We start from the raw sequence: 27,083 nt of genomic DNA, 5'->3' as shown, positions 1-27,083 counted from the left end.
TTTATCTTGTAATTATTTTGTTTCGTCTTAAATTCGATACGTTTTTAAAAAGAATTAAATAGTCTAGGCGCAAATAGAGGTCACCGTGTCCTTTTCAATTCTGATGGACAAACTCAACGGTTTCTTATGAATTTTTGGATGCTGATTACGAATTTCGAGGGTGGATTTCGTTTCGAGTGGTCAAAAAATTGTTATAAACAATTTAATTGTTTCTAAATTGTTTATAAAGCTCTGGCTCATAAACTAAAAGAGATAAAAAAAGAATATTTCAAATAAAATTTGTTCATTAATAAAAAACGAAGAAAAAAGCGTTTACTAAACTTAAATCCAATAGTTACAACTCAAGATATTGTAAAATTAGTGCACAATGCAAATTGCAAAATAAATATTTTTCGAAGCTTTATCGATCGTAACTCGGCTTCTACGCACGCAAATGAGCCTTAGAATATCTCATTTTAAAGCTTCATTAATAGGCTTCCAAACAGAGTTTGTTAAATTACTTGATCTGCATTTGTTTTAAAGTTATATCCATTTGAAGTAATAATTTTCTTAAAAAAATTGTACATTAATTTGTTTATAAGGGTTTCAAGCAAATTTAAGCTATAGACATTTATACTTTAATTAACAATAATGATAGAAGAACTCAAAAGGGACATTTTGAGCTTACGAAAATATTTGTAAGTTTATTTTTGGCCAAGATATCGATATTTTAATAGTGCGCTCTGGGGCGCAAGATCGGCTCACCGCGTAAAGGTTCACGCGCTAACTTCCCGATGCAAATTATAATTTCTATGTATATATACGTTATCTTCATTTTTCATTTTTGAAGATCCTAATAAAATTTTATCATATAATTCTTATAATTAAATCATCATACTTTACCTCGTATCACCTTTTATTATATTTACTTTGTCTTCTATTTTTTGTACTAAATGAGAAAAACCATTAAAAACTAATATTTCAGAAATAGAACTAAAAAGTAAGTTGATATTATTTATTAATACTATTTTTACAAACTTTTTGTTTATTGCATCTGAATCGAGATATACAGGGAATCTCAGCTTTTTTAATTATCTATATGATATAGATATAATCTATATCATATAGATATCCAGTGGATAGTGAATAGCATCCATATAAAATGGATCTAGTTCTTTTGCAGCATCATCAAGGCACGTCAATTGTGTGTATGCCGCCACAACATAAATGCTCGTTTTATATGCAATGATGATGCTGCAAAATAACTCGATCCATTTTTATGTAGATATCATATATTGGCTCATTTGCATGCATAGAAGCCGAGTTACGATCGATCAAGCGTCGAAAAATACTTGACTGTGAGCCTCATGGCGCGCCATTAAAATATCGATATCTTGACCAAAAATAAACTTACGAACATTTTCTTAAGCTCAAATTATTCCTTTTGAGTTCTTCTATCATTATTGTTAATTAAATTGTAAATGTTTACAGCTCAAATTTACTTGAAACCCTTATAAACAAATTAATGTTCAATTTTTTAAAGAAAATTATAACTTTAAACGGGTATAACTTTAAAACAAATGAAGATAAAGTAATATAACAAACTTTGTTTGGAAGCCTATTAATAAAGCTTTCAAATAAGACCTTCTAAAGTTCGTTTTCATGCGTAGGAGCCGGGTTACAATCGATAAAGCTTCGAAAAATACCTATTTTGCAATTTGCAATTTGTATTGTGCACTAATTTTACAATATCTTGAGTTATAATTGTTGGATTTAAGTTTAGTAAACGTTTATTTCTTCGTTTTTATTAACGAACAAATTTTATTTGAAACATTCTTTTTTATCTCTTTTAGTTTATGAGCCACAGCCTTATAAACAATTTAGAAACAATTAAATTGTTTATAACAATTTTTTGACCACTCGGATCGAAATCCACCCTTAAAATTCGTAATCATCAGCCAAAAATCTATAAGAACCGTTGAGTTTGTCCATCAGAATTGAAAAGGACACGGTGACCCCTCTGGCGCCTAGACTACAATATTTGGAACAAAATATAAAATTTACTTTAAATAATTGATAAATATTGGAGGTTTAAAAGATATTAAAAAAAATAAAAAACTATAGAGGTGTTATATATGTAGATTACAAATGATACCCCCTAACTTTACTTTTTAAATGGAGCAGATATCTTAATTCTCACAAAAACATCAACGAAGAAATTGAGAAGGGAGAATTAATCAATTTGGGTGATCGGGAGGTCTGACTATGGATTTATAGATTTTGATCTTTGAACTTCTTGCAAGATTTTCTGATTTTATAAGCTTTCCAGTGCGAATAGACAGCAATTCACAGATTGTATTCAGTCTTTTATTTGTTTAGTAACACCGTTGTCAGCTGTGATTACGGCTCCCAGATACTTAAAACGTTGTACTCTTTCAAAATTGAACCGTCACATTTTGTCCTATTTGTCCTATCCTGTCTCTTCGTGTCGTTCTATTTGCAGACATATTTTCGTCTTCTCTTCATTAATCTTCAGCCCTACTTAACTTGTTGCTCCTTCTACCTTGGAAATATATAATATGTATAGTGTTTACATTATTAGATAATGTTATGTTTTTTTACGATTGATGATTTACACTTTTTTAATATTAACTCTAATCTTTTAGAAGTCGCTATAAGTGCTCCGTATGAAAATGGAAACACAGGTATTGTATATATCTACAAAGGATCTCCGGAGGGATTATTAGCAAAGCCTTGTCAAGTAATCGTAGGAAAAGATATATACCCAGGCTTACTAGGTTTTGGAATAACTATTTCCAAAGCTGTCGATATGGATGGAAATGGTTATAAAGGTCAGTAGTATACTTATTGATAGCTAGATTTAACTGTATAGCTTTTATAGATAATATTTAGAGAACAGAAGGAAATCTTCTTACTTCCTGAGGTGTTACGTTTGTTTAACCTACGTTGTGCCTGGGAATTGTCTAGGAGGTTAAGTTCAAACTGGTTTTCATGATTTTCTAACTTGGTAATGTATGCAGTGCTACGTTTTTTTACTTCTTCTACCCTATCTATTTTGAAGTCAGGATGAATAATTCTTTTGTTGATGTACCACGGTGGATTGCTGATAGTTCGGAGGATTTTTGATTAGAAAGCATTGGAGAGCTAGGATTGGAAGCATTGAATGACTTCGATGTTGGAGTGACTGGCTGTTCCCCATAGTTCCAATCCATATGTCCAGATGAGCTTAAGCATTGAATAATTTCGATGTTGGAGTAACTGGCTGTTCCCCATAGGTTCAATCCATATGTCCAGATGGACTTAAGTATTGACTTATAGAGCAGCAATTTGTTATCCAGGGATAATCTTGATGAAATATTCACTAACCAATACAAGTTTCTGAATTGTAGACCTAGTTGTTTTCTTTTGGTTCAAACATATTTCCTCCATGTGAGACTTCTGTGCAAATGAATACCAAGATATTTTACCTCGCTGGCTAAAAACAACTGATGATTATTTAAAGTTACAAGGGGCAGGTTTTTCTTGGTGTTGTAAATTTAACATGAATAGCTTTTCCTTCATTGTCTTTAATTTTACATTCGAAAAACCAATCTTGTATTCTTGAAGGAGATGCGAGGCATAGATAGGGTCAGCATGCGAGGCTAGGATTGCAGTATCGTCGGCAAATGTTTCTAACATCATTTCTTCTGTAGGGGGTCTCTCCTCTAGTGGTTCCTAAAGAGTTGTAAGTATATCAGTGGGAAATAAGAGATAAAAGGTAATACCAGCACGCTACTCCGTGGTACGCCAGCTTTGATAGAATAGAGTTTGGAGGTTGCATCTTGATATTTAATAAAGTAACACCTACCTGACAAATATGAGTCACACCGCACCTTGTCAAATGCCTGCTTAACATCTAGAAACGCATTGAACAGTATCTCTTGGCCTCAAATTTGGCATTTATGTTTTACCACTCTGTGAACTTGTTGGATTATGTAATGATCAGACAGAAATCCAAACTGGTGGAATTAATTTTTTCATCCAGGATTCGAGTCTTTTGACTAATAGTTTTTGGAACACTTTACATATAATTGGCAAGAGGCTGATTGGTCTGTAAGAATGTTCAAATATTAAAATATTTTATTAAACAGCGATATACCGTACACTATTTCTTTCAGATATGACTGTTGGATCCCATGTATCAGGACATGCGGTATTATTCAGAGGAAAACCGATTGTGACGATTAAATATACTCTGGCTTCTATCCCCAAAATTTTACCAGAAGATCTAAGATCTTTCCTAATCAATGTATGTTTCAAATACGAAATGTTTAACGAAGAATCAGTAGGTACGTATGGTTAATGCTTTTTTGAAAACTTATTTTATAAGCGTTTGAAATTTTTTGTAGCTATAAAGTACAAAGTTACAGTAGATGAACTGCTTGGAAGAGCATTAATTGGAATTGGATACGAGAATTCATTATTAACGAATGTAACACTTAAGAAAAATGTACCTACTTGCGAAAATATTAGTGTAAAAATAACAGTAAGTAACCAGAAATATAATACGTCTTTTGCTTTCGTTTCACGACGAAATTTTTTTATATTAGTTTTACTCCTATCTGAGTATCGAGATCATGTTTTCGTTGGAATTTTGCAACCTTGAATAGAGAGAAGTTTTTTTTTTATTAACCCCACATTTATTACAATCTATCTATACAATCTAAACCTAAATGTTTAGGTAGATAACAGACAATAAGTAATAGGACTGACAATAATTAGGAATGACATGTAGGGAGGCATCCAGTGATGCACCCCTTTTTTTAAAACTTAGCCTACAACACTGACTATTTCTGACATAAACTTATACACATTAATTTAGTACCTATTGTTCACTTAACTTTAACGGAACTTTTAGTTTTAACCTACGAACAGTACGCGGATTATTCACTAAACTTTTTGCTAACGTTTGGATGCACTTTAAGTTTCTCTGTATGTTTTTTAGCGCACTTTTTGATGTCATCTTTGACGTATGTTAGTCCGGCGTCCCGATGAATGGCTTCATTGATTATGAACCATGGAACTCCTAGTATTGATCTCAATATTTTGGACTGAAATCTTTGTATGATTTCAATGTTGGAATGTGCGGCGGTTCCCCATAATTCTATCCCATAAGTCCACACTGGTTTTAGGATGGATTTGTAGATTAATATTTTATTTTCAGTTGATAGTTTTGATTTTTTGCCCAACAGCCAATATATGGTTCTTAACTTATGACCCAGTTGTTTTCGCTTAGTAAATATATGCTTCCTCCAGTTTAATCTTCTGTCAAACTACATACCTAAATATTTGACTTCATTCCCTTGTGGGATTTCTTTACCGTTTAAGTATACATGCGGACAGCATATTTACAGATGCTAGCGTGTGTAGACACCAGGGTGTTGAAATCAGTTAGGGTTTGGAAAAACAGTACGTTTACAGATGCTAGCGTGTGTTGACACCAAGGTGTTGAAATCAGTTAGGGTTTGAAAAAACAGTACATTTACATATGCTAGCGTATGTAGACACCAGGGTGTTGAAATCAGTTAGGGTTTGGAAAAACAGTACATTTACATATGCTAGCGTATGTAGACACCAGGGTGTTGAAATCAGTTAGGGTTTGGAAAAACTGTACATTTACAAATACTAACAGATTAGGACACCAGAGTGTTGAAACCAGCTAGCTTTTTTAGTGGCGATACATGCATAGATGCTAACGGCTATTGACATTGATTTTATATACCTACTTCTGTGAAAAAATATTTAAGTGATTTAGATATTAATAAATAATTAAACGTTGTTAGGATATGAACAATATAAATATAGAGGATGATTCATTAAGAATGTCCAATATCTGAGTTGTAGATTCTAGACCTCAAAATAATGATATTTAACCCAAATGACTTTGATAAAATATGGCTCGTTACTGAGTAACAGGGTGTTTTATTTAAAAATTTAATAACCATTTTTACTCAGTATTTTAACACTATTTGACGTATCCTTGTCATACTTGACAGAAAGTGTAAGTACTGTGTACGTTTCTGGCTACTACCAAAGTCGTACGACAGGGTATAGTATATTGTTGACCCTTCCCAAATTCTACGCCACTGGCAGAGTTGCTATTTTAGCTCAATGTTTAGATTTTTTAATCCATTCTATGTAAACAATATACTCTTCATTCGCAACGATAATGTCGTTAGTTTTCGAGATATTTGAAGTTAAAAATGAAACGGCATAGCTATTATTTTTGATCAATGTTTTGTGCCCCTCCATTTTTAAGTTCAAATATCTCGCAAACTAATTATTTTATGGTTACGAATGAAGAATATATTGTTACATGGGAAGTATTGGAGAATATAAAAATTCTTCCAAAATAGCAATTTCGTCAGTGGCTTTGAATTTGGAAGGGTCAACAATTCACTTTCCCCTGTCGTACGCCTCTGGTAGTAGCCAGAAACGTTTGTTTACCATAATTTAATAGAGTACACAGTACTTACACTTTCTGCCAAGTATGACAAGGATACGCAAATAGTGTTAAAGTACTGAGTAAAAAATGGTTATTAAATTTTTAAATAAAACACCCTGTAACTCAGTAACGAGCCACATTTTATCTAAGTCATTTGGGTTAAATCTTATTATTTTGAGGTCTAGAATCTACAGTTCAGAGATTGGACATTCTTAATGAATCACCCTGTATATTTATATTGTTCATATCCTAACAACGTTTAATTATTTGTTAATATCTAAATCACTTAAATATTTTTTCACAGAAGTAGGTATATAAAATCAATGTCAATAGCCGTTAGCATCTATGCATGTATCGCCACTAAAAAAGCTAGCTGGTTTCAACACTCTGGTGTCCTAATCTGTTAGTATTTGTAAATGTACAGTTTTTCCAAACCCTAACTGATTTCAACACCCTGGTGTCTACATACGCTAGCATATGTAAATGTACTGTTTTTCCAAACCCTAACTGATTTCAACACCCTGGTATCTACACACGCTAGCATCTGTAAATATGCAGCCGGACATGTTTCCCTACGCGTGGTAAATGTTAGGTGTAGCGATTTGCTTTCATTAATTTTGACTCTCCATTTTGTCATCCATTGTTGAATTTTATTTAGATTATTTTGTAAGATTTCTGAGGCTATTTTGGGATTTTTGTTCGATAATAGTATTGCCGTATCATCCACAAAAATGTGGCTGTAGTGATATGTGTATCTGTCGGTAAGTCAGCAGTGAATATAAGGTATAATATAGGTCCTAGTATACTTCGTTGGGGCACCCCAGCTAGAATTTGTTGTATGTTTGTGTATTCAATCTTATAATTCACCTGGAAATTTCTGTTGGTGATATAGGACTTTAATAGTATATAGTAATTTGTAGGTAAATTCTGGTTTAGTTTACATAATAGTCCTTTATGCCAGACTTTATCAAATGCCTAACTTACGTCCAGAAATACCGCCGAGCAGTACCCATTATTTTCGAAATCCTCGTTGATTCTTTCTACAATTCTATGTACCTGTTGTATTGTTGAATGTTGTTTTATAAACCTAAATTGGTGTGGTGGTATTAGTTTTTTGTTTTCTAGTATAGGCATTAGCTTAGTAAGTGTCAGCTTTTCAAAAACTTTGGATACCACTTGAAGAAGACTAATAGGACGGTAGGACTGTACACTTTCTGGTTCTTTTCCTGGCTTTAGTATCATTGTTATTTGTGCTAGTTTCCATTGTGATGGGAAATTACCTAATCTCATTATAGAGTTACATAACTGTGTCAGAAATTAGAAGCCTTTCTCTGGGAGTTGCCGAAGAGTTTTTCCCGTAATCAGGTCGTATCCTGGAGCTTTTTTTGGATCTATGTTGTGTTGTATAATATTTTTTACCTCATTTTTTGTGAAACTTTTTTCAGGAAGTTCTAGTTGATAAGGTTTTGTGACTATCGAAATAATTTCTTCTTCAGTTTGTAGTGAGTAATTTCTCTCATTTGTTGTAAAAACTTTTTTAAGGTGTGTCGCAAATGTTTCGGCTTTTTCTAGTGGACTTATCGCCCATTGTCCTGTTTGTGTTCTTAGTGGTGGGACTGTATAGTTCTGCCTTCGTAGAGTCCTTGTAGCCTTCCATAACGAGTAGTCAGTGGCTTGAGTTGCATATAGTTTTTGTAGGTATTCCTGAAGGCTTGCATTTTTTTCTATTATTATCAATTTTTTTAGATCGTTTTGTGCTTTATTGAGGTTTGTTTTACTTTGAGGTGATCTTGATAATTGCCATTGTTTTCTGAGTCTTCTTTTCTCAGTTATTTTTTCATGTATTGTATTGGAACAGTTTTTGTTCATATGTCGATTTGTACATAATGGTGTTGAGTTTCATGCTGCTTCCTGTAAAACTGTGTTAAAATGTTCTACTGCTTGTTCGATTTGTTTATCCGTCTTTAGTGGGATGTCTAAATTGATTTGATTATTTACTTGATATCGAAAATAACTCCAATTTATTTTGTTGTTGTGTAATATACAGCTCCTTTCTATTTTTGTTATGTTTTTGCTTACAGATATGATAACAGGTGAATGGTCAGAGGATAAATCGTAACAAGACTTTGGTTTAAAGTATTTTTCATTCATTCCTCTCACTATAGCAAAATCGAGGAGATCTGGAATTTTCGCAGGGTCTGTAGGCCAGTATGTTGGCTCCCTTGTGGTTACTATGTTGAGATTATCTATTAGTATTTCTTTTTGTAGTTCACGGCCTTTTTTATTAATAAGTCTAGATCCCCACATTAGATGTTTTGAATTGTAGTCTCCGCCACAAATAAACCTAGGTCCAAGTGTATCAAAAAAGGTTTTAAATTCTGGTTGTTTAATTGAATGTTTTAGTGGACAATATATAGCTGAAAACGTTATAGGTCCTGTCTAGTCTTCTACAACTACATTTGTGGCCTAAATATGTGCTTTTTGATAGTGAGTTGTCTGGTAATTTCTGATGTTGTTTCTTATAATGATTGCTGTCCCACCATGTGCAGTTCCATCTGGATGTGTTGTGTGATATATTTTATAGTTGTGAAATTTTATGAAACTTTTTTTCGTGAAGTGTGTTTCTGAAATCAGTATTATGTCTAATTGACGATTAACTATAAATGCATACAACTCATGTTTGTGTTGTGTCAAGCCATTAGCATTCCATATGGCAAATTTTAGTGTATTAGCCATTAGTTCATTTTTGAAACAGGTGTTGTTAAGAGGAAACAGTAGCGATCAACAGATAGCGAAAACGCGTTCCAAGATTGCGGCTGTAATTTTGAATATTTTTTCGAGATATTTGGCACACGTATTCGTAATATAATAAAAAATGGCGGCACAGAGCCCAATTGGAAAAATTTATTAATATGTGGAAATTACTCTGTAATTAAATACAATATTAAAAAAACGAACATGTACCGCCATTAAGAAGAACAAAAAATACACTTTCTTCAAATAAACTTTTTTATCCTATGCCTACATTTTGTGTCATTTTGGAACTACCAATGAAAAAAAAAATTTTTAGTAGTTCCAAAATGACACAAAATCTAGGCATCGGATAAAAAAGTTTATTTGAAGGAAGTGTATGTTTTTGTTCTTCTTAATGGCGGTACAGGCTCGTTTTTTTAATATTGTATTTAATTACAGAGTAATTTCCACATATTAATATATTTTTCAAATTGGGCTCTGTACCGCCATTCTTTATTATATTACGAATACGTGTGCCAAATATCTCGAAAAAATATTCAAAATTACAGCCGCAATCTTGGAACGCGTTTTTGCTACCTGTTGATCGCTACTGTATCACCTTAATAAGTTTAGCATGGTGCTCATTTGTTCCATAAGCCCTTTCATCATATTCTTTAACTTCTGAATGTCATTTACCTGAGTGACCATTGTAATATCTTGTTGGTTGGTATTTACCATTTGAGCATAATATGTAGGTCTTTGTGTTGTGCTTATATTTGTTGAAGCAACTGGTTGCTGTTGGTTTTGTAGTTGATTCGGTGACTCTTTCTTTCTTAAGGTTGGAAATCTTGCTTCTTGCAGTTGTTTATGTACACTGCATCCTCTGTAATTCGCTGGGTGGTTATTACCTCAAAATAAACACAACAAAATGGTCAATCACCTGTTTTGTGATTTAGACCACATTTTACACACCTGTATTGATGATAGCAGAAATTTTTTGTGTGGCCATATCTTTGACATCTGGTACATTGTACTAATTCTCTTTTTAGTCTTGGGCTTCTACATTAATTTTTGCGTTGAGTAAATATTCCAGCTTATAAATTTCTTTATTATTTTCTTGCATTTTTAAGTCCACAAAAAATAGTGGTAGGGGTGTTTGTGTAATTCTTTGTAGTATATTCGTTATTTGTAGAATAGAGAAAAGTGAGGTGAAAATTATAGACCTCCCCTAGTCTTCTTTAATTCAACATTCGTATGGTTTGCAAGTAACAGAAACCACGAAGTCTTAACCAGATACTTTGTCTCATTAAAAGTTTTATTTTCTTCGGAAATAAAACTTTGAATTATTTTACTATTTATTTTATTTTTAGGACTCTCCTAGTTTAGATATTAAAATACCCATACAAGTTTCTTTATCTTACGACTTGAACTATCCAAAGTATACCAAATCCATAACCTTCGTATCAACGGGAGACGAACAAGATAATGATATCCTTGACGTTAGAAGACCAGTTTTGGACACATATAGATCCAACGAAACATTGTTTGAAACTGCGATACCGTTCACGCTAGATTGTGGCTCAGATAATGAATGTCAATCATTTATTAATGTTGACATAACATTTCCACAGCTACGGTAAGATTGTTTAATAAAAATTAAAACACAAATTAACAAACCTAAAAGAATAAGAAACTTTTGACTTTGAAGTATACACTTCAAAGTTAAAGTCAAACGTATCTCAATGTATAACAACACGACCTCAGAAGAAACATATTCTTTCTTTTTACACATTTTATACCATGTCTCAAATTTCAAACATACAACCCTCACGACTATATAAATCTAGACCACACCCTAAGACCTTTAGTCTTAGGGTGTGGTCTAGATTTATCTTGTGCAACAACACTATTTACACTTTTTCAGTTTTTAAAAGCTGACTGAGTTTTGTCTCACTAATATACAATGCATCACAAACACGCACACACAATTTTAATCATATTTTTCTATTTTTTTTTTTTTTCATTTTTCATTTTTTTTTAGTGACAATGCCCTTATAGTTGGATCTCTCGTATATTTAAAAATGGAAGTTAATATAACTAATAGTTTAGAAAATGCATACTCTACAGAATTTTTTGTAGTTTTGCCATCACTAGTATTTTTTAGACAACCTCCTAAAAAATGTAGGTTTGCAGATGCTGTCAATGGATCTGCTATAATTTGCAACATTGGGAATCCTTTAAGAAATAATACAAATGTAAGTATCAGTTATTTTATTTTAAAATAGTCAATTGTAATTTTCTTTAAAAATTTGTAAATTAATTTGTTTATAAGGGTTTTATACCAATTTAAACAATAAACATTTTTATACTTTAACTAACAGTAATTAGAACTCAAAAAGAAAATTTTTAGCTTAGTAAAATGTTCTCAGTTTTATTTCTGGCCATGATATCGATATTTTAATAGCGCACTCTGAGGCGCAAGATCGGCTCGCACTGAAACGGTACGCTCGCGAACCGATCGATACAAAATATATTTAATATATACGTTATCTTATAACCACATTATTTTCTTTTTCTAGTATTTGATTGAATTTGAAATTGGAGTTTCGTCTTTAGACAATCAATATTATATTGATCAGCTGGAAATCTATTCCAAAATAACTACAGAAAGTGATAATGCAAATGATGATACTCAGAAGACTACTTTGATTGTAAAAAGAGAGGCAGATATTACCATATATGGGTAAGTGGACTTAAGAATATTATATACTAAAGGACAAAAATATTGCATATATGCATGTGGAATGTGGAATGAAATTTTTTGTTCTGCAATCCTTAGACTAGGATTCTAGTATCATAAGAATAGGATTTCTTTTCCTAATGCGATGTTTTAAAGTATCATATAAATGCTATAATCGGATTTAAATCTGATCTAGGCTATCTACTGGTCAGTATAATTTTTAATTTTAATATCATCAAGGTAAGTATTCATTATACTAGCGACATGACGACGTGCATTAGCACCAATATGGCTTTCAAATGGCAAAACATGATCTTCTAAAATGTTTTCAATGTACATGTTACCGGCCTAACCCGATTTCAGGACAAACTAGTTTGGCCTAGGCCAAACTAGTTTTTCCTGCACTCGTTAGGATAAACTAGTTTGGCCTAGGCCAAACTAGTTTGTCCTAAATGCGATAGGATAAACTAGTTTGACCTAGGCCAAACTAGTTTATCTTGATATTAATACTGATATTGCAGGACCCACTAATAGTACGGCCTAGTATCAACATTATAGTGTACCTACAAAGCCAAAATAAATAGATAAACTGAATCAAATAATCTGTAATTGGATAATAATCATTTTTATTAAAATAATAATGATTCGTCGTTAAAACTAATGGACAATTGGTAGTACAAACAATCATATTATAAATAATACGTGTTTTTTTTATAAAAGCAATAATTGGGCGGGATATTTTACGGGATCGTTAATATTGTACCGATTCTAATAGTCCTGTCGCCAGGGGGGGTACAACGGCCTCCTTAATTCAGATGGACTTACCCAAGTTTTTTTTATATATTTTAACCCGCAGAATACGAATTTTTTGGATAACAGTTGATCCGAATGTCGATAAGATTGTTATAGACAAAGAACTTGAGGAATTACATAACAGTGATTTCTCGCAAAACAAAACATCTTTTTGTATTTTTTGGATAATTCTAGGCAAAAAATGTTCTGACAAGTTTTTTCGTAGGATGCATAGTTTTCGAGATAACCGCGGTTGAACTTTCAAAAAATCGAAAAATTGCAATTTTTGAACCCGAATAACTTTTGATTAAAAAATAAAGTAGCAATTCTGCTTACCGCATTTGAAAGTTTAAGTCAAATTATATCGGTTTTGATTATTTGAATTGCTAAAAATTTATTAGTTTATTGTTAAACAAAGCTAAAAACACCTAGTGCGTGAGTGATGTTTTCAATGATTTCTCATTAAAAATCGAACGAGTAGGTAGAGTAGCTACAAGTGCAAGCGAGGCAATTTCTACGTAGCATGCGTTAAAACGCATGTATTAGGCACGGGAAACACTATGTGTTTATAGCTTTGTTGACCAATAAAAAAATTAATTTTTAGCAATGCAAATAATCAAAACCGATATAATTTGACTTAAACTTTCAAATGCGGTAAGCAGAATTGCTACTTTATTTTTTAATCAAAAGTTATTCGGGTTCAAAAATTGCAATTTTTCGAGTTTTTGAAAGTTCAACCGTGGTTATCTCGAAAACTATGCATTCTACGAAAAAACTTTTAGGAATATTTTTTGCTTAAAATGACCCAAAAAATACAAAAAGATGTTTTGTTTTGCGAGAAATCGCTGTTATGTAATTCCTCAAGTTCTTTGTCTATAACAATCTTATCGACATCCGGATCAACTGTTACCTAAAAAATTCGTATTCTACAAGTCAAAATATATAAAAAAAAACTTGGGTAAGTCCATCTGAATTAAGGAGGCCGTTGTACCCCCCCTGGCGACAGGACTATAATGTTAAACCATAAATATATTTAATAGAGAATTCTAAATTTTATCGTAATGTTTTTGGCTAATATCTCAGTTATAATAAAGTGTGGGTTGGATCCTTTCTGCAGAATCCCGTCCAATTATAACTCAATTATAAAAATTTTTATTCATTTTTCCATGTAGTATTTTGGTGACACTTGAATTGCGGATTATAATTGCCTTTTTGCACTAGATTCTGTTTGTGCAACAGTTTTTGTCCAGCTGCATTTGACAAAACCTTGTCCGATCTAACAATCTCTCGTAGCTGCAACCCTTAGCGATATTTTAGAGATAATTTATCTAACTTTCTGGGTATTAATGTCTCTTAAAGGTTCTTAATTATTGTTTTCAGATCAGAATTCGACATTTGCTATTAAACTTTTTTAGAGATAGTAGATGTAAACTAAGGCACTGAAATATCGTTAAGGGTTGCAGCTAAGAGAGGTTCAGTAGGATCAGAACAAGGATTTGTCAAATGTAGCTGCAGCAAAAACTGTTTTACAAACAGATGCAAGAGCAAGAAGGCATTGATAATCCGCAATTCTAAGTGTCACCAAAATACTACATGTCATGGACACTCCATGTCACCAAAAAACACTTTTTTATAGCAGGTATGATTGTATCACCAATAATTGTCCATTAATTTTTTACTAAAAACGATTATTTTCCAATTACATGTACCTATTTTATTCAGTTTATCTATTTATTTTGATATTGTAGGTACCTATATTATAAAGGGCCTATTAGTTTATCCTGAAGTGTATGTATTTATAACAGGATAAACTAGTTTGTCCTGAAATCGGGTTTGGCCGGTAACATACATATCAGTTGGCATTCGCCTAATCACCTCCACATTTGGTACGTCCTTTCAAAGCAATGCCGCTCCGTAGCACTATGCCGCCACCACCAAAACTGACGCTCTGTATGAGGTTACAACTGACATACTGTTCGCCAACTCTTCTGTAGACGAAGTTTTGTAAATCTATATGTAAATCCATATGGTGAACGGTATGCCAGATGTAACCTCATACAAAGTGTTAATTTTGGTGGTGGCGGCATAGTGCTATGGAGTGGTATTTCTTGGAAAGGAGATACCGAACTTGTGAAGGTGATTGGGTGAATGGCAGCTGATATGTACATTAAAACCATTTTAGAAGATCATGTTTTGCCATTTGTCAGCCATATTGGATAACCAATTCGTGTTAGTGCACCATGACGCAAGTCTTCATGTCGGTAGAATTAGTGAATACATACCTTGATGAGATTCAATTTAAAAATTATATTTGCCACCATATAGTCCATATTAAATTTAAATTCGATTATACCATTTATATGATACATTAAAACATCTCATTCGGAACAGAAATTAAAATTCTATGACACTGGGGACAGCACAAAAATATTTATTTCACATGTACACCTGGTTCCAAAAAAAACTGATACGACTCTTGACGCGTATTTTGTAGAAAATTGAGCAGTGTATTTTGAAGGATAAATACTTAATATTTACATACTGTCAATGTCACTGCCAAATCTTAAAATTTGTCAGATAGCTTATTCTGTTCCACGGTTATTAGACTTTATTATTAATCTTTATTATTAATACTTTCTCCGCAACTGAGTGTATCTTATCAACTGTATTGTTTTTAAACAATAAATGATAAAATAAAAATATTGACAGTTCAAAAATGTGAACATTATTGCATTGTGTGTGGCCTAAGTTTGGGCTGAAAACTGAAATGTAGGTATTACATTTTTACAAAATTTTGGAATATGTTTAATTACGTAGACCAATTTTAACAGTTGTTTTCAATACAGATTTCAATGTAGTTTCTAATGTCTTTTGATGTCAAATAATTAGGGAAGCTGGAATTCAACAGTTTAGAATTTTACATTGAGTTAATGCAAAATTGTGACGCATGTCAAAATTCTCAATGTATTTTAATTGTATTCATTTTTTTTTCGAATCCTGAGAAAACTAATAAATATTTTTGAAAAATTTAAACTCAGAATGAAAGACTACATTATTACCGAGGGCTGAAAGTCCCTGAAAACTTCTATAATATTTATTTTAATAAGTTACAGGGCTGAAAATAAAAAAAGTGTGATATTTAATTTCAAATATTTCATTCAATAGAAACTGCTTGTTTATTCTAAGGGGCTTTCCGCCCCCGGTAATATCGTAATCTTTCATCCTGCGTTTAAATTTTTCTAAAATACTTATTAGTTTTTTCATGAATCAGTTGGTTGTTGTTTGTTTATTTTATTAATTGTCTGTCATAATAAATATAATGTCAGATCAATCAAATACACTGCTCAACATGATCAAATCTTAGTAAGAGTCGTATCAGTTTTTTTAGGAACCGGCTGTAAGTTTCAAGCTATGCAATATTTTTGTCCGTGAGTGTATAACTATGAACAAACTAGTTAATAAAATAATATAAAGACTATCTAATAAACTAAATTCTCCATTATTGATTGTTTTCCAATAAAATAAAATGAAAGGCAGTTTGAGATTCAGTTTAGTTTCAGAGACCACCACAACCATCTGTTTACGCACATTTCGTTCTTTTGAACTCCTCAGAACAGCCCGTGGTGTGCCATGGAACAGAAAGTTTCTTACAATAAATAGTAAATATATTTCTAATCTATTTTTTATCTTAAAATAAGTATATTTTTAGGCAAAGTGAACAAGAAACCAATTATTATGGAAATAGTTCTATTAGCACATCGCTTCTAACGCACACTTACAAAGTAAGTAACAATATTTTTCTAATAAATAGGCAACATGTAACATAATGATAACATTAATAAAAATCAATGTTTTTCCAAATTTGTTTATACTATATTATTATACCTCGTTTTAAACCAGGAGGAATAATTCAAATTTACCGTGCCGTAATGGTTGTTTGTAATTTGTCCAACGCAGGCAAGTTTACTCCAATAATTTATTAAATTGGGACACAAGTGACATTTATGAAATTTTGACACTATTGGCATTTAAAATTCGTAGATAAATTAAGTTATATCGGCAATTTTTTGTGTTTTCTACGTTATCCCGTTAGTTATTAGTCTGCATTTATACAGGGTGTAACAAAAATACAGGTCATAAATTTAATCACATATTCTGGGATCAAAAATAGTTCGATTGAACCTAACTTACCTTAGTACAAATGTGCACATAAAAAAAGTTACAGCCCTTTGAAGTTACAAAATGAAAATCGATTTTTTCCAATATATCGAAAACTATCAGAGATCTTTTATTGAAAATAGACATGTGGCATTCTTATGGTAGTAGTATCTTAAGAAAAAATTATAGTGAAATTTAGACACCCCATAAAAATTTTATGGGGGTTTTGTTCTTTAAACCCCCCAAACTTTTGTGTATGTTCCAATTTAATTATTATTGTAGTACCATTAATTAAATACACTATTTTAAAAACTTTTTTGCCTCTTAGTACTTTTTCGAAAAGACAGTTTTTATCGAGATATTTTGAATATTTGTCAAATCCACCACATATTTGTATATGGCTAAGTACGATTATGGAGACTTGGTAATAATATGAAAATTTATTTATGATTTACATTTTTAGGTATATTTTGAACCATATTAAAAAAGAAGTCACATCTCGATAAAAAGTGCCTTCTCGAAAAAATACAAAGAGGCAAAGAAGTTTTAAAAATACTGTGTTTAACTAATGGTACCGCAGTAACAGTTTAATTGGAACATACACAAACATTTGGGGGGTTTAAAGGAACAAAACCCCCATAAAATTTTTATGTAAACATATTAAAAAAGAAGCCGCAACTCGATAAAAACTGCCTTATCGAAAAAATACTAAGAGGAAAAAAAGTTTTAGAAACATTGAATTTAACTAATGGTACCACAATAATAATTTAATTGGAGTGTCCACAAAAGTTTAGGGGGGTTTAAGGGAACAAAACCCCCATAAAATTTTTATGGGGTGCACAAATTTCACTATAATTCTTTTTTAAGATTTTCCTGCCATAAGAATGCCACATGTCCATTTTCAATAAAAAATCTCTAATAGTTTTCGATATATTCGAAAAAATCGATTTTCATTTTATAACTTCAAAGGGCTGTAACTTTTTTTATGTGCATATTTGTACTAAGGTAAATTAGGTTCATTCGAACTATTTTTGGTCTCAGAATATGTGATTTAATTTATGACCTGTATTTTCGTTACACCCTGTATAAAAATAGTTGTTTTTAGAACTCTTCAGCTACGTATTTTTATTTTTAGTATAATGTAATTTATGGATATGGTATTATAATATTATAATAATTAATATTATTATTATATAATATTATAATATTGTATATAATATTATATATATTATATATAATTTATGGATATGTTATTATAATTAATTGGTATTTATGGATTACCGTCGAAGCCCGACATGATCAAACCAAAAAGAAAATGAATTTGGTGATTTTTCTAGTGACATTATTGGGTGTGAATATGTCTTTTGAGATTACTCATCCTAGTTCATAAAAGTTATATTAGTCCAATGAACAGCCATTTTCTCGTGGAATTTTGAGAACCAAAGTCGATTTTCTTGGAAATTTGGATTTAGGTAGTATGTAATTATAACCTTTGTCAAAATCTACCCTATGCCGAAGTGCGCTTTTGCCCTGGCGGTGAAAACAACCCCATCTAGGGGTTGAAAATGTTGTAATCAAATTAACTATGGAAATCAATAGAGTGATGAATTTTGAGTAAATTTTGATCTATAAATTTTTTTTACAAAATTGACACTTTCCAAGTTATTTGCGATTTAAACTATGCATTTTTCATTGAAAAAACTCACGTTTTATAAACGTTTTTCATGAATAACTTAAAAAAATTTAATTTTGTAGAAAAAATTAATAAAAACAAAATTGTAGCTAATAAAAATCAAAGAGATTCGTGTCTCAAAAGTCTATGTAATCCCAACAACGACTGAGTTATTGTTCTTTAACCTTTAACTACACGCGCTGGCGTATTTTGTACGCCAGATATAAGAATTCTACTGGAAATATATTTAAAAATTTAATTTTTGACCTTGCTTATTTTTCTAACCTATCACTGGAATGTGCTTTATAATTTGGTTTTAGTTTCATTAGGTTTGTTCGTAGAACGATCAGCAACCGTTGCCAACCGTCAGACGCAAGCGCGTTCGTAGTCTACGAACTCAAACTGTTAACTGCGCAGCGCAAACTGTTAACTGCGCATGCGTCTGATGGTTGGCAACGGTTGCTGATCGATTGGATCGTACTACGAACAAACCTATTATAATCGGCGTTCTGGAAAGATCGTAATTTACATTTTATTATTTGTTGTTTCCGGTGGTGGACAATATACCCCAGGATTATATCACTATAAGTCGTAATATAAGTACATATTTTAATTGTTTTTTAGTCATTATGGCAAAAAATATATTTTTCTTTATAAACAATACTTTTTCTCCTGTAAAAAATCACATTTAAAAAAATTTTTTATTAGTAATTTTATTTATCATGGAATCCAGTTATTCCATGATTCCAGTTATAAATCCCAATTGGCTTACTGAAAAGGAACTCCAAGTATTCACTGATGCCGAATAAAGTTTATAACAAACAACTAAGTGTATTTTTTCAAAAAAAAATTAAACAAAAATCTGCTGTTTTTAAGTGTATTTTCTTGTGGCGTACAAAGTACGCCACGCGTGTAGTTATGTTATAACTTGATGCGTGGGTAGTTAAAGGTTAAAGGATGGTTATTTTCGAAGAACATCGAAATGGAGAACGTTTAATCTCAAATAACTCGAATGTGGTGCTATTTTATGGGAAAACTTAAGGGATATCTTTTAAAGTTAATTAAAAATCCTTTCAAATAAGCTATGACAAAAGTTTTTTGCGTAAGAAGTGACTGACTTATGACAAAAATAAAGTCGGTCTCTGCTTTTTTCTTTTTGAAATGTAAAAATTAAATCCTCGTCGTTACAATCCTAATAAAAATGAATAGCTTCCCACTTAAAATTAACTTTATTTAGGTATAATTGATACGATCCATGTGATTTGACTGGTTTGGAATGCTTAGTTTAAAAAAATAGTTGATTAAATCAAAAATGACATTTTTAGAATTTAAAAGAAAAAGTGCATTTTTTTAAATAAATCCAAAATATTCATAATGTGAAAAAATGTTTCAAATATTAATTGTAGAATTTCTTTTACTGAAAATTTTGTTTTTTTAACGCTTTTATTTAGTTCAATCGTTTGCGTCAAATTTTTAGACGTTAATTTGACTGCCTTTTCTTCAATGCAAATTAATGAAATTTTGCAGACATATGCATTCGCAGGAACAATACACGAATAGTCGATCAAAAAATTTTTTTTTATGTTTTTGAATTGTTTAAATAAAAAAAACGATTTTAATGGAAAAAGCTTAAATTCTCTTGTTTTTTACAATGCAGAAACTTGAAACTTTTACAGATTGTAGCTAATTATATGAGCTATACATAATTTCACTTTTTACGTTAATTGTTTACGTTATGCTTCATACATAAACAATAAAGTTTCAAATTTATCCAGTTTCTGTCCGATTTCCATCCAGGTTTCAGCGAAAAGAAGTTAGGCACCGCAGAGAGACGAATGCTGCCCTTAGTATTGTCGTGGGCTTCGACTGTCCATAAAACGCAAGGTTCGACTGTTGACTACCCTGTCGTGAGCTTGGGCCCGATAGTGTTTGCGTAAGGACAGGCTTAAAAGCCTGCATTGAGCCGGCAAAGCTTACGTTGCATTGAGCAGAGTGCGATCATTAAGGTACGTATCCATACAAGGGTGAACCCCGCTCGGTGTAGCTGCTTGAATAGATACGGCATGCGCTCCCCTGCACATAAACCGCAAACCGGTTGAATCGAAGAGGGTAAGCGCAGAGCGGCGATCACTGACATATCCACTATGTGGAGCTACTATACCGAGCGAGGTTTACCCTTGTATGGATACGTACTTTTAGACGGCTTACGCATCGAAGAACTGCATTGCTAGAAATTAACAGGGTCTACACCGTGCAATAGAAATTAGAAGAGATGGAAAGACTGCGAAAACTGTAATAGGTGTAAATAATGATTTTGATTCAAGAAATGTATGAAGAAATTACAGAAAATTTACAATGTATGTATCAAAAGTTAAAATAAATGCAAAAAATTCTGTCATATACTTCCATCCTTTTCTAAACATGATGATATAGCTTAATGTTTGAAAAGTGTAAGACTAAAAAGTTAAAAATAAAAAAATATGAAAAAAAATTTTTAAGAAACGCTTTTCTTTAGTTATGAGTGACTAAAATTTAAAATATTATAAAAAAAAATTAATTAAAAAGGAAAAATAAACAAATCAAACTCGAAGGATTATTCGAAAAAAAAAACGTTCGTTAAAAAATGAAAAAATCTAATACATTCGTTAAATAAAAGCGTGGGGTGCGTCTTTATCGAATAAACGGTTTGAGGATAGCGCCCCACGCTTTTTTTTAACGAATGTGTTAGATTTTGTCATTTTTTTTTTTTCGAATAATCCTTCGAGTTTGATTTGTTTATTTTTTCCTTTTTAATTAATTTTTTTATAATATTTTAAATTTTAGTCACTCATAACTAAAGAAAAGCGTTTCTTAAAAATTTTTTTTTCACATTTTTTTATTTTGTTTTTGTATCATGAATACTTTTAGGTTTGTTTAAGGAAAATGCACTTTTTTTACTTATAATAATGTCATTTTCGATTTAATCAACTATTTTTTCTAAACTAAGCATTCCATACTGGTCGAATCTCATGGATCATATCAATTATTTTTTATTAGCTACAATTTTGTTTTTAACGATTTTTTCTATGAACTTAAACTTTTTTAAGTTATTCATGAAAAACGGTTATAAAACGTGAGTTTTTTCAGTAAAAAAATTATAGTTTCAATCGCAAATAACTTGGAAAGTGTCAATTTTACAACAAAATTTACTCAGAATTGGTCGCTCTATCGATTTCGATAGTTATTTTGATTATAAAATTTTCATTCCCTAGATGGGGTTGTTTTCACCCCAGGGCAAAAGCGCAGTTCGGCATAGGGTAGATTTTGAAGAAGCGTGTCAACAGAGCTTAAACCCAAAGTCGGTGTTGATTCTCTTTCCACGGTTTTACAGTTTTTTACCGCTGATGAGTGAGTGGTCTATATGAACCCTAGCAAACTTGTAATTTTAGCGATAAACGAATTCTGCAAATCTCGTCTCACGTCTATTGCTATCCTAGATGTAGGTTATTAGCAGGTATTGAACGAAAACAATTTAATAAAATCAACACAAGCAATAAACAATACAAATTACCTGCCAATTACTATTTTTCTTCGATAGCTACCATTGGTAGAGATTAAATGGAAATTCTCATAGGTGCCATACACTTATTAATACACACATTTAAATCAATTGTTGGTCAAATAGCTCAAACGATAACAGGATATAGGTAATAATAAAATATGGTAAAAAATATACTTACAATCGTCAATCAGGACGCGCCAACGAAGTCACTATTTTTTTGCGTGTTGACATTTCAGCCGGCTAAATGCATCTCTTCGGGGGAGAATTCTTTTGGACCTCAAATGGTTGAAACGTCCAAGTCTTCGACACAGGTGGATTCCGAAAAATATGCGAGCGAGGAACCACGGGCGTCGACAAGGGTAAAAATGGGATATGATTTCGAACTATTTACACAACAAATCAATTGTATGGAATTTCTAACACTGGACGTACAGTACTTTTTACAATTTTCAGTGCTTTATTGTTAGATAAAATGAACGGTCAAAGTAACGGTCGAATGCTTCAGTTATTTAAAATACAATCATCTACATTTTGATTTTTATTACAGATCGAAAAATTCGGCTCCAGCTCTTTAGAAACTTTGAAAGTTAAATTCCAAGTACCTCAAGAGTACCACGAAGCAGGTAAACAACCTGTAAGGTTTCTTAGTATTGCACCTGTTGAAATCATATTTGGAGGACAATCTTTCAAATGTAATGTGAACGGAACTGAAGAAAGTGCTGAGGTGACTACTATCAAAAATATACTCAACATTGACGATACAATAATAGAACCTAGCAAAAGACGAAGAAGAAGACAAGTGGAAACGTTCAAGCAAGTTTCGGATACCCGCAAAAAGGAAGACATCATGGTTGATGACGAGGAATATGAAGTCATTGCTAATAAAACTTTATATGTAAACTGTTCATCGGAGGGAGTTACTTGCTTTGAAGCTGTGTGTAGTTTTGGACCTTACAACAAAGAATTTACACCAGCCTCAGTGACTTTAAGGATGACGGTCAATATTACAGCAATATCAGGTAATGTGAAATATTATTTATAAAAATCTTCTTCTTCTTTTTCATGTGCCTTGTCCGTTGCGGACGTTGGCTATCATCATAGCAACTTTACTTTTGTTTGCAGCGTTTCTGAATAACTCGATCGATGTTAGTCCAAACCATTGGCGTAAGTTTTGAAGCCATGAGTGTCTATTTCTTCCGGGTCCGCGTTTGCTATCTATTTTACCCTGTATTATCAGTTGGAGTATATGATATGATATTTATCAAGTCTCATAATATGACCGTTCATTCGAGATCCGATCCGAAGATCCGAGATATTCAAGTTTCCGTTTCTTCCGTTTCTTGTGAAAGAGATTTCTTTTTGTTTTCCCATTTGTCGCAATACCTCTACGTTGGTGGTGTGAGTCGTCCAGCATTTTTTAAGGATATGTCGTTACATCCGCATTTCGAATGCCTCCTTCCTCATTAATGTTTCCGTTATTGTTCAGGCCTCTGCGCCATACAGGAAGACTGGAAATACATAGCAGTTTAGCAGCCGTATTTTTAGTGGGAGGGATAATATGTCGCAGTGGGTGAATATATTTCTCATGTTGTTAAATGTTGCTCTGGCCTTTTCATTTCTAGATCGTATTTCGGTTGTTTGATCCCATTTAGAATTGACGACTGTTCCAAGGTATGTCATTAGCATTATCAATAGCATTATCATCATCTAAACTTTCAATCCACTCCAAGATCTTCGGGGTATGCATCTCTTCTTTTTTTTATCGGGCTCCATTCTGTTATTCTGTTTGACTAACGTTTTTGGTCTGCTCTTCTGACATGTCTGTACCATACCTCTTCTGTTCTTGTAGTCTATTATATCTAAGTTCATTCCTTTTCGGTTCTTAATCTCAATGTTATTTATTCTATCTATTCTTGTTACTCAGCAGCTTCTCCTTAGGTATTCCATCTCTGTTGTTCTTATTTTGTTTTTGGTTTTCTTATTTATTATCCAATTTTCACCACTATAACTGAGGATGCTTGTCATGGTGTTATATTATATCCTTCTTTTGGTTTTTATACTGATGTTCTTATCCCACAGTACTGGGTTAAATTTTCGTAAGCAGTCTCTTGTGTGTCTTAGCCTATTGCTGTACTTGCCTGTTCCATTGATTTGTTCACCTTCGTCTACCTCTAGCTGTTTTATTTCTGTATTCTCCTTTGTTAGATATTTAGTTTTCTTTAGATTTATTTCCATCCCATTTTTTGTATGTTCCTGTTTCAGTTTTCTCGTCATAAAACTCAGGTCATCTTCATCTTGTGCATTCACTATTTGGTCGTCAGCGAAATTTAGGGTATATAGGTATCCGTTTTTTACTGGTATACCCAGTTATTCGCACTTTCTTTTCCATGTTTTCAGGGTTTTTTCCAGGAATCCTTTGAACATGGGATGTGTAGTAGCCCTGTAGCAGTCCGTCGTCTTAAATGGACTGCATATTCTATTGCCCGTTTTGATAGCTACTTTTTTATTCTTGTAGAGTACGTTTACTGCTTTTATTAATATTCGTGGAATTAAGATGTTTTCCATTGCTTCCCATAACTTGGTTCTCGGTATCGAGTCATAAGCCTTCTTAAGATCTAGATTTTTCTTAAAAAACGTTTGTAACTTAGGTATTAAAATAGTTATTGTTCTAATTTTAATAGTTTTTAAATTGAACCCGGAAGAGTTCTAGAATTATGTTAAATGTCGTTTTCTCGATATTTTGCTTGTTTGACTTATGACACTGTTTGAGCGGAGGTGCGATGTGCAATATATAAATAGGTATAAACAAAGTTTTAATTTGTTTCAGGAATGGCATCGACTAAAGAGATGGTTCTTATCGCTACAAACGGAGAAGTTGTGATAGAATCTCCAGTTAATTTCGTTCAGTATCAAGACAGGTATGATTATACAAAAAAAAAAGAATTCTTTATTATTTAGCGTTATGCACAATGGCTGACAAAAAATCGGTCTTCCTAAAATATTTGATGTAACGAATCTACATGTGTACCTTGTTTGAAAATTATTCTGTGTATCCACATTTCAGATGCTTGTATTCTTTTATCTTCAGTCCTATAATTCTTCTTTTCTGCTTATTTTGGCATCATTACCCTGGATAGGTCTTTAACTATACTCCATTGTCTTACATTCATAATTTTCATGTCGTCTTTCACGTCATCCAATCATCTCGTGGTCATCACCCTTCTTTTTTTTTGTCTTCCTATCGTCTTTTAGTATAATATCTTCTTTGTTGATTTTATATCTTCTTGTTCATGGACATGTTCAAGCCATTACAGTCTTTGACTTTTAACAAATCTTATAATATCATACCCTCCATTCGATTTACTGATCTCGTCATTTCTCCTGATTCTCCATATGCCAGATTCCTCTTGAGCCGGGCCGTATACTTTTCTCACTACCCAGAAAGTTCTTGATCATAAACAGTGTTCCTTAAGAGCCCATAGGGCATAACATATCTCCTGATGCCCTGCTATCACCCGATTCTTTCTCCCACACATTCATCGGGAAATCAACAACCACACGGACCATCAAAGACCCCGTGCCTTAACGAGGCTACCATTTCTCACACGTCGGCGTCGTCTCTCTCTCTCTCTTTCTTTCTCTCTCTCTCTCTCTCTCTCGCTCTCTCTCTCTCTCTCTCTCTCTCTCTCTCTCTCTCTCTCTCTCTCTCTCTCTCTCTCTCTCTCTCTCTCTCTCTCTCTCTCTCTCTCTCTCTATCTCTCTCTCTCTCTCTATCCTGCCCTCTTATGTCCAAAACCTACCAAGGTGCTACTCGCTCGTTTTAGAACTCAATTGCGAGTTTCCACTCCTCTATATTTTTTAAGAGATCAGCTTCCTAATAAACAGCTCCCTGATAATTCCTCTGAAAAGATTTGTGGTTGTTGTTTTGAACCGCGTACGCAGATTTCTCAGCTAAGAAATCCTTCGCCTTCCTGGTCCTCGTTTGCTTCTGCTTTTTCCTGTAAGATTAGTTGCAGCAGTCCATATCCTCTAGCTGTTCCTCATGATGTAACCAACAAAGTATTCGATTTTGGCTGTTTTTACTTTGGTTAAGAACTCTTTTTCTTTTTGTATTCATAATAAAACGCCCTGATTAGTAACATGGTCGGTATATTTTCTTCAGTGCTATGTTGAAACATGTTTATAATAATTTTGTTATTGACTTCTATTTAAATAACATTAAAATTTTGTTATTTTTAGACCTGATGTCTTCACCGTATCAAGCGTCTTCATAAACGACATGTCGAAACCAGCAAAGGTAGCGTTGTGGATAATTATCTTATCTGCAATCATCGGTATATTACTTTTACTGCTCTTAATATATGGTCTTATCAGGGTAAGTTGTTAAATTGCTTTCATTTGGTATTTGATTCAAACCATATCTACCTTTTTCTAGGCTGGTTTCTTCAAGAGATCCAAAAAAGAAGAACTTGAAAATCTTAAAGCTGCGGTAAGTGTAATATTTATTTCTTTCACATTGTTTATAAATTGTCTAGAAGTAAAAAATGACGTTTAGTCTTTTAAGCGAGAGGCATTTGAGATGTGGATTTATCTACAAATCCTTAAGGGGTTACATAGGTCTTGCGGGTAAAAAAAGTGAATTTTTAAAAAAATTATATCTTGAAAACCAAAAATTATTTTTATTTATAATTGGAACATTTAAAAGTATAGTACTTAAGGTACTCTCAAAAACATGTTCAGCCAAAAATATTCATTTTTGTAGAGTTGACTGCAATTTTTCAACAAGAGCCCTATTTTTTGAAGTGGACAGCGTTATAAGTCCAGTCTCATCTGAAATAAAAAAATCAAAAAGTTTCTTGTAGTTTATACCTCTGGGTGCCTCTGGCTAGTGAATGAACGAAGGAATTTATATTGTTTTTGTTTTATAAAAAAAAAACTACTTTAAAAATGGTCATTTTTGAAA

The 27,083-nt window shown here is 32.4% G+C and overlaps 1 protein-coding gene across 2 annotated transcripts in view; it reads left to right on the top strand.

Annotated features, from left to right (window-relative positions):
• LOC126887443 (integrin alpha-PS3-like) overlaps nucleotides 1-27,083 on the top strand; it is a 107,167-nt gene that overhangs the window by 50,131 nt on the left and 29,953 nt on the right. For both annotated transcript variants that reach the window (XM_050654981.1, XM_050654980.1), the window contains exons 10-20: nucleotides 2,646-2,831; nucleotides 4,158-4,328; nucleotides 4,389-4,525; nucleotides 10,588-10,853; nucleotides 11,259-11,472; nucleotides 11,797-11,960; nucleotides 16,459-16,531; nucleotides 22,668-23,139; nucleotides 24,948-25,038; nucleotides 26,360-26,495; nucleotides 26,556-26,609. In XM_050654981.1, coding sequence (XP_050510938.1) covers nucleotides 2,646-2,831; nucleotides 4,158-4,328; nucleotides 4,389-4,525; nucleotides 10,588-10,853; nucleotides 11,259-11,472; nucleotides 11,797-11,960; nucleotides 16,459-16,531; nucleotides 22,668-23,139; nucleotides 24,948-25,038; nucleotides 26,360-26,495; nucleotides 26,556-26,609 — 1,964 coding nt within the window. The remainder of the gene's footprint in view (nucleotides 1-2,645; nucleotides 2,832-4,157; nucleotides 4,329-4,388; nucleotides 4,526-10,587; nucleotides 10,854-11,258; nucleotides 11,473-11,796; nucleotides 11,961-16,458; nucleotides 16,532-22,667; nucleotides 23,140-24,947; nucleotides 25,039-26,359; nucleotides 26,496-26,555; nucleotides 26,610-27,083) is intronic.

The sequence above is a fragment of the Diabrotica virgifera genome, chromosome 6 (genome assembly GCF_917563875.1).
Source record: "Diabrotica virgifera virgifera chromosome 6, PGI_DIABVI_V3a".
In the NCBI taxonomy this organism is placed as follows: domain Eukaryota; kingdom Metazoa; phylum Arthropoda; class Insecta; order Coleoptera; family Chrysomelidae; genus Diabrotica; species Diabrotica virgifera.
Note: the sequence above shows the minus strand (reverse complement) of the source record. Positions and strands in the feature narration are given on the sequence as shown.